This window comes from Triticum aestivum, chromosome 4B (assembly GCF_018294505.1).
Source record: "Triticum aestivum cultivar Chinese Spring chromosome 4B, IWGSC CS RefSeq v2.1, whole genome shotgun sequence".
Taxonomy (NCBI): domain Eukaryota; kingdom Viridiplantae; phylum Streptophyta; class Magnoliopsida; order Poales; family Poaceae; genus Triticum; species Triticum aestivum.
Window position 1 is genome coordinate 112,390,701 of NC_057804.1, and position 8,902 is coordinate 112,399,602.

The window sequence follows — 8,902 nt, forward strand, 5'->3', positions numbered from 1 at the left end:
ATTTGAGAGCAACCCATCCTCCGAGGACTTTGAGCGAAAATCATCAAGTGAGGAAATCCCAAACCCAAACCTATAAAACCCCAAGTGATTGAGCATCACTGAAGAGATTGATCCTGCGTGGATCCGACGCTTGTTTCCTTTGAAGACTGTGCTTCTTCCAGACGGTTAGGCGTCAAGGTCTAGAGCATCCAAGAGGAATTGTGGGTCGCCGAGTGACCAAGTTTGTGAAGGTTCGGAAGTCACCTGAAGACTTACCACGAGTGATTGGGCGAGGTCTGTGTGACCTTAGCTCAAGGAGAATACGGTGAGGACTGTGTGTCCGGGATTGGGTGTCCTCGAGTTTAAATACTCAGCTGCTCCAACCAGATGTACAACTGAGACAGCAGTTGGAACTGGTCTACCAAATCATTGTCTTCACCAAGCCTACTGGTTCTATTTCCTCAACTCTTTCATTTACTCATATCTGTTGTTGTGTGCCTATTCATATCTGTTTGAAGACTTTGACTGGAGACTTTCTCAATTTCCTCAGTTCAATTTCTTTAGTATGTCCGTCTTCTCTCTTGTGTTATCCCGTGTTTACGCTTTCTGTACTCTGTGTTTGTCTTCATCTCGCCATGATGATTGTGCTTGTATTCTGTTATGTTTACTTCTGAGTACTTATTCTGCTGCTAGTAATTCTTCATTAAGGAATTTCCTCACCAGCAAATTCCTTAGTGAAGAATTCTTAAAAATCGCCTATTCACCCCCCTCTAGTCGATATAACGCACTTTCAGCAGCCCTCTTCTTTCCGTGGGGGGAGGAAACCTCAGATTCGCCTCCCCGATTCTCCTCCCCAATGGAGAAGCTAATCCCCCCGGTTCGGATGCGCAATGTGTGAGGCCCACCCTTGGCCTCCCCACTCTTCCCTTCGGCTTTCTCTGGTGGCATCTGACTTAGTGTCCGTTCAAGAATCCTGGCCATTGTCGGGCCAAGTGGGCCTTCGGGAAGCGGGGCCGGACACCTGATCCTCTCCGCCTTACTAAGCCAATCCTGGTTGCGGGCAGTGTTCAGAACAATGCTATGAAAGATATAAGCAAGGTGTTCGGTTATAGGGTTACTTACTTGGTTATCGAGGCGATTGCAGCTCAGGCCCGCATCCTCAGTGGTGTCCAGACACTCTATTCGTGGTCCGAAGAACAACTTATACATCCCTTCGGGCGTCATGCCAAAGAAATGCTGGATGGCTCGCGGACCTTCTGGATCGAATTCCCACATCCGAAGAGGTCGACGTTTGCACGGCAGGATCCGCCAAACTAGCATTACCTGGATTATTTTGACAAGACTAATGTCCCTCTCGAGGAGCTCCCGGATGCCGCTTTGCAGCATTGGTACATCGTTCGCAGGCCCCCAGTTTAGTCCCACATTGGCCCACGATGCCAGTTGAGGTGGAGGGCCCGAGCGGAAGGCGGGCGCGGCCGCCCACTTCGAAACTCGAGGAGCTGTGACATAGAACCACCTCCGTTGCCATAAATCAGATACCTCTAGGAAGGAGCCTTCAGGACACAGGGCATCGACGTTCCTACTTATTATGACGCCTCCGCACTCTGCGTGTCACCCCTCAATCATCTTCGGCTTCACATTGAAAGTCTTGAGCCATAAGCCGAAGTGGGGGTGATGTGGAGGAAGGCTTCACACACAACGATAAACGACGAGATGTGGAGGATGGAGTCCGGAGCTAGATCATGGAAATCTAGCCCGTAGTAGAACATGAGCCCCCTCACAAAAGGGTCAAGAGTAAGACCTGATCCCCGGAGGAAGTGGGAAATGAATACGACGCTCTCGTTGGTCTCGGGAGTAGGGATAACCTGTTCGGGAGCAGGAAGCCTATGCTTGACATCGGCGGTCAAATACCCAACCCCCCTGAGCTTCACAATATCCTCCTCTGTAACAGAGGAAGCCATCCATCGGCCTTGATGGTCAGATCCGGACATAATCGAAGATCCGGGGTGCTTAGGCTCGAGCTTTGGGTGTTGGAACTCAGGGTGCGAGATGTGCGAGCGTGGAGATAGAAGGGTAGGCCTCAGCTCCTTTATAAAGGGGGGGAATAATATCAAGCGTCCCCGAACGTGGTCGTTCAGGACTTGCCTAAAAACACGGGGTCATGCCAACAGGCACGGTTGGATACCCATACCCGTATTGATGAGAATCCCGTAGTAAGGGGGACACGATCTCTGCCCTGACAGGACGTGCCAAGGAAACTGCCTCGTGGTGTGAGCGGTAGCAAGTTGTAAAAAACGGTTCGAATAAAGTCCGGACTGCGGCGTGATGTCACTTTTTGAAGAATTGTCAGCAGATTGGATTCATGGATTATTATTCTCTCTACGGTGGTATATGGAATTTATCTTACAGAGCCGGACACGGTCCTTGTATTCGGAATTAATTTTGGAGTATTCGGAGGTGGAACCCGCCTCGCAATGCCGAAGACAATCTACGCGTCGGACTCATCGTCATTGAAGCCTAGTTCAGGGGCTACTGAGGGAGTCCTCGATAAGGGGGTATCCGGACAGCCGGACTATATACTTTGGCCGGACTGTTAGACTATGAAGATACAAGACAGAAGACTTCGTCCCGTGTCCGGATGGGACTCTCCTTGGCGTGGAAGGCAAGCTCGGCGATTCAGATGTAGATCTCCTCCTCTGTAAACCGACTCTGTGTAACCCTAGCCCTCTCCGGTGTCTATATAAACCGGAGGGTTTAGTCCGTAGGACACAACAACAATCATACCATAGGCTAGCTTCTAGGGTTTAGCCTCTCTGATCTCGTGGTAGATCAACTCTTGTAATACTCATATCATCAAGATCAATCAAGAAGGAAGTAGGGTTTTACCTCCATCGGGAGGGCCCGAACCTGGGTAAACATTGTGTCCCCAGCCTCCTGTTACCATTAGTCTTAGACGCACAGTTCGGGACCCCCTACCCGAGATCCGCCGGTTTTGACACCGACAGCTGGTGTGCCCCCTCCCCTTGGCCCATAAGGCCCCCCAACGCTTGTCGGGGCCTCCGAAACATCTTTCGGTCATGCTGGTCGTCACCCGGTACTCGCAGAACAATTCCGGACTCCAATACCCTTCGTCTAATATATCGATCTTCACCTCCGGACCATTCCGGAGTTCCTCGTCACATCCGGGATCTCATCCGGGACTCCAAACAACCTTCGGTAACCACATACTATTTCCCATAACAACTCTAGCGTCATCGAACCTTAAGTGTGTAGACCCTACGGGTTCGGGAACCATGCAGACATGACCGAGATAGTTCTCCGGCCAATAACCAACAGCGGGATCTGGATACCCATGTTGACTCCCACATGTTCCACGATGATCTCATCGGATGAACCACGATGTCAAGGATTCAAGCAATCCCGTATACAATTCCCTTTGTCAATCAGTATGTTATTTGCCCGAGATTCGATCATCGGTATCCCAATACCTCGTTCAATCTTGTTACCGGCAAGTCACTTTACTCGTTCCGTAATGCATGACCCCGTGATTAACTACTTAGTCACATTGAGCTCATTATGATGATGCATTACCGAGTGGGCCCAGAGATACCTCTCCGTCATACGGAGTAACAAATCCCAGTCTCGATTCGTGCCAACCCAACAGACACTTTCGGAGATACCTGTAGTGCACCTTTATAGCCATCCAGTTACGTTGTGACGTTTGGTACACCCAAAGCGTTCCTACGGTATCCGGGAGTTTCACAATCTCATGGTCTAAAGAAATGATACTTGACATTAGAAAAGCTCTTAGCAAACGAACTATACGATCTTGTGCTATGCTTAGGATTCGGTCTTGTCCATCACATCATTCTCCTAATGATGTGATCTCATTATCAATGACATCCTATGTCCATGGTCAGGAAACCATAACCATCTATTGATCAACGAGCTAGTCAACTAGAGGCTCACTAGGGACATGTTGTGGTCTATGTATTCACACATGTATTACAGTTTCCAGTTAATACAATTATAGCATGAACAATAGACAATTATCATGAACAAGGAAATATAATAATAACCATTTTATTATTGCCTCTAGGGCATATTTCCAACACCTGTAAGGAGGAGAACGGCGACCCTGGTCATTGCCACCGTCGGGATGAACGAGTCATCCGGAGTTTCCTCCGGTCCGATGTCACCTCTACCAGCCCCCGCGAACGCACCGAGGCTGATGATCGCGATCGTAAGCCACCAAGTGCAGCGGGAGAGAGCCTGCAGTGCAGAGGAGATCCACCGGCAACTCACCGCCCATGCGGTCCGTCCATCCACCCCCCGTGAACGTCGCCAGCTGAGGGCGTCGTCGCCATGCCTAACGGGGCCGCCGCCCCAGGTCCAGAGTCCTCCACAATGGCCGGAGTGGCGAGATCCGCCATGAACGACAAGATCCGGCGCCGCGCGGCTGATGCCGTCGCCCAAGCCCGCCGTCGACTGATCCCGCTACCGCCGGGAGCCCGCACACTGCCGGGAAACTGACGCCCATGGATCTGGGTGCCCGTACACCGCTGCGAGCCTGTCACCTCTGGGATCCGCCACAGCGTCCGGAGGGCCACATCCCGTGGATCAGGACACCCGCGCCGCCGCGGATCCGGGAGAGGGAGGAGAGACCCTCCGCCGCCGCCATCGCACGCACGGGCTTTGCCCGGCGCCGACCATCGGCAGCGGTGGAGGGGGAGAAGGGCGCTGGAGGGTTACTAGGCGGCGGTGGCTGAGCCCTCCCGAGCCGCCCGCGGGGGAAGCGACGCGAGAGGGTCACGAGCAGGGCAAAAGTTACGACACAAAAGGGTAGGCAAGGTGATATGAATGGTTACAACGGCTCTAACCATAGCCCCCCTTCCTTCAAACATCATTTATGGGGTGTGGGGTGAAGGACCATATGCTATGGACTAGAGGATTGGGGGGGGGGAGGGGGTCCTAACCGAAAATTCTACTCCAAAATATTTTAGTTCGCAAAATTAGTCTTTTCTAGTAGAAACCTTAAGAACGGTTAAACACGCAACTCTAGAACAACGATGGAATGTGGAAGCCAAACTTGCAAGAAAGTAAGAGCAAGGGAAAAAGAGATTGCAAACATGGTTGACGCGATGATGTTTTCCCGAGGTTCGAACAGTTGGCACTATACTATTACTCATTGGTGGAAGTTCGAAAACAAAGTCTTATGACCACAAAGGAATCAGTAGCGTCAACCATAATGAACTGTCAAAGCGATGCCCACCTATACAACCATGGCTTGATACCACCAAGGTCAAACTCTCACTCGGGTTGATATTGCACAAAGAAGGCGATCATTAGGCCTTGTACAACTCTTGATTGTTTCACACAAGGCTCTCAAGTGATTCCTAACCATTGCGGATGCGCACTCACTCCAATGGTGATGAGCAAAAGATATGAGTAACATGCAAACTTGGATGAACTCCCAAAACAATCTTCATAATCAACTCTCAAGAACTCATACGAGCTGTCTCTCCCACAAAAATATGCCTGAAGGAAAGAGATAGAGCACAAAGCAAGAAGTTCAAGAAAAAGAGCAACTTCGCCTTCAAACTCATAATGTTCTACTATCAAATATGTGTCTAAGTCTCCTCAACACGTGCACAAGACACAAGGTATGGGGTTCTATTTCTCAAGAGAGCGGAGATCTGGCTGTTACTTTGGAAAAGTAACTAGCACGTAGTCCCAAAAGAAAATGTCGATGTAGATTCCGGCAGATCCCTTGCTAGGGTACCACGTCTAGCTGGATGGTTAAGAGGGGAAACAGGGAAGATGGATTTACCCAGGTTCAATTCCTCATGGTGGAGATAAAATTGTACTTCCTGGTCGTGTTTATTGATGATGGGGTTGTACACAGTGGTGGAGCCAGAACTTTTGTGGAGCCTGGGCAAGGTGAGACTAAGTTTTTAATCTAAAAAAAAAATCAAAATTCCAGTATTCGGATACACATCATATAAGGTAACACCGAACTTCTGAACCACAAAACCATATTAATAATGAAGTGAAAACATAAATGTAAAGTGCTTATCACAGCAAGCTACCGTACCATTTAGTCGTGCTGTCCAGGACCAGCGAGCCTGGGCAAGTGCCCAGGGTCGCTGGGCGGTGGCTCCGCCACTGGTTGTACATAGTACAATGGTGTTCGTAGGTATATCAACGGGGTAAATACCATGAGATGTGATGTTGTAAAGTGCTTATCGACTAGCCCAGCCTCGGCTTATAAAGGACATCAGGGGCTAGGTTTACAAAATCCTAGTCGGCTAAGGCGGTTGAAGAGTCCTCGGCGATCTTCGGGTAGGCTTGCTGTAATCATTCGTCTTGGAGGCCCATGGGTTGGGTAGTGAGGTTAATGTGGAAGTTTTTACTCAATATGCCCAATCTACCGGAGTAGGAGTATGTTTTGATATAATCATAATCCAACTCTACTCCTCCATCGCCACCTTTATCAACTCCCAAGTTTCATGATTAGTACAAATACTGTCTAATAACTCCCAAGCTTGGGTAGCATTACAATCTACTCCCTCTGTAAAGCAATATAAGAGTATTTAGATCACTACTAGTAGTGATCTAAACGTCCTTATATTTCTTTACGAAGGGAGTATAAAAGAGCATTCAGAAGCAAAGTCTACTTTTGATTTGCAGTGATCATTTACTTCTCCATAAAAAGAGCTGTAGCACCAGCCAGGGCGGAAAATTATGACGAGGACAATCATCATGTAAAGTGTGGTAACTTAGATATGATTTAATATGGTTTTCACCTGGTTTTTGACTGAAACTATTAATATCGCGCCTTGCTACATAATACTTATTTTTTGGATAAAAATGAGCTAAGAATGCGCCACATAGTTTTTGCCAAGTGTCTGAGGTACCTGCGGGATGTGTATATAACCATGCTTTTGCTTTGTCTGCTAGTTTCCGCGATATTAATTTTTATTTCAAACGGACTGAATATCTTCAAAATTTCGTCTGTTATCAACCATCATACATTTGATTTCAACTACTTTAAGGCATCGAGATATTGTGCGCAGTTGCTCCACTGCATTGTAACTTTCCTGTGATCCCTACAGTCAAGAAAATATGCATCAATTAGGCAGAAGACTTTAACTGCACGAAAAATCTATTCAGCAGTTATATACCTCATTTAGTTGAAGAGTGAGCTTCTCTAGAACTGGAGAGTGCTCAAGAATGCGAATTAATGCAGATAAGTCATCTGTCACACACCAGTCATTTAGCGACAGACTCTTTAACTTGCTAAATGTTGGGCATCTCAAAACAGTAAACTGTATCAAGTACAGAGTAAATTCAGTTAATCAAAATTATCACATGTTAGTAAAGAATGCAAGGTGGGTACTAGTCAGAGTTCAAAAAAGGAAACTATCTCTAAGACGTTAATCAAAATTATCACATGTTAATCAAGCTAACGTTGATTCTTCATTAATTGCATCATCGGTTAGTGAACTTAATTATTGTTCATATTACATCTATCAAAGTGAAATAGATAGGATTCCTCGTAAAAACAAGAACATAGGTAGTGGATTTGCTAGCTACGTATGCTGGTCGGCACTAGTCAGTTATGTTATGTGGTTTCCTTTAGAAAATTATGGGCCTTCTAGAACCGCTTGGCTAAAAAATTAGAAAATTTGTGGATTTGAGGGTGAGTATCTACCAAATGATCCAAGGGTGATTTCCTGTTGTTTGTTTACAGGGGTAGAGATCCAGCAAAGAGAAATAATGAAGGGAAAATAAGACTTGAGATGGTCCGTGTACCTTCACATTGGGAGCTGTTAACTCCAGATGCGTAGCACTCGAGAAACTTCGGAGCTCCATTAAGTGGAATTCTATGCAACCCTCGCATACACCGCAACAGCGCCGGGCAACACGATGTTTACAGTTCAAAGGCCAGCTGCCGCCAAGCCTGACACTTGCAGTTTCTAGCAATGGCATGCGCTCAAGGCGAGGAGTTGTAATACGGATATCATCCAGTTTCAGTGAAACAATATTGGGGGCAGAAATACAAGTTGGGGAGCCCTTTGGAAACAACCAGCATTCCTCAATCTTGAGACGCTTCAAGGATGGGGACGAGAGCTTGTTAGCATAGATCTGAGAGCAAGAAATCACAAGATCCTCCAGCGCCGTGCAGCTTGAAAAATCAAGAACCGTACATTCTGCTGGCATTGTTACATGGCGAAGCTCCAATCTTGCCAAGTGCGTGGAAACGAGAGGCTGCCCATATATTGTTCTGTGCGTGTCTACCAGACTGACTGTGAGAGTTCGAACCTGGCACTCGGACACGGCATGCCGAATCAGGCTGTTGAATTCGCTGTGGAGTTGCCAGAATCCTTTGACATCGATAACACATTCATCAAGAGGCGCTCGTAGATCGAGCAACAGGCGGCCTACTAGCCTCTTCAGCCCAGCGACGGTCACCGACCCGGCAACCGGTGTAAAGAGGAGGCTGTGCATGGACGTCCAATGGTCGCGCCAGCCCAGGGCGAGCGCGCTCGTCTGCACGGCGTCTCGCGCCGGCAGGAAGCCGATCACGTGGCGGATGGCGTCGTCCGGGAGGGCGCTGAGGCCATCAGGGCCGCTCGGTGTCCACTGGTTTTTTTCGCCCTTTCTCCACTGAAGCGTTCTGTCGAGCATCTGGCGGGCGTACAAGTCTGGGAGTTTGCACGACGCGAAGAGAACATTACGAGCGGAGAAAAGAACGAGCATACGCAAAGAATACATCACGGTGAGTCGACTCACCTTCCGGCGACACCACCTGGCGTCGGCGGATGATGATCATTGTTGGAGAAGAATCACAAGACGAAGCCATGCTCTATCCGTGCGACGATGGGATCTCCAACTGCTCACGTTAAGTTTGTTTCTAGAG

At 48.3% G+C, this 8,902-nt stretch overlaps 1 protein-coding gene across 1 annotated transcript; it reads right to left on the reverse strand.

Annotated features, from left to right (window-relative positions):
* Positions 1-6,962: 6,962 nt before the first annotated feature.
* On the reverse strand, positions 6,963-8,902 carry LOC123090011 (F-box/FBD/LRR-repeat protein At5g22660-like). Its single transcript, XM_044511507.1, has 4 exons — positions 8,776-8,902; positions 7,795-8,687; positions 7,164-7,307; positions 6,963-7,088 (listed from the first exon to the last, which is right to left on the reverse strand). Exons 1-4 carry the CDS (start codon positions 8,843-8,845, stop codon positions 6,963-6,965), a joined length of 1,233 nt encoding a protein of 410 aa, XP_044367442.1. The 5' UTR covers positions 8,846-8,902.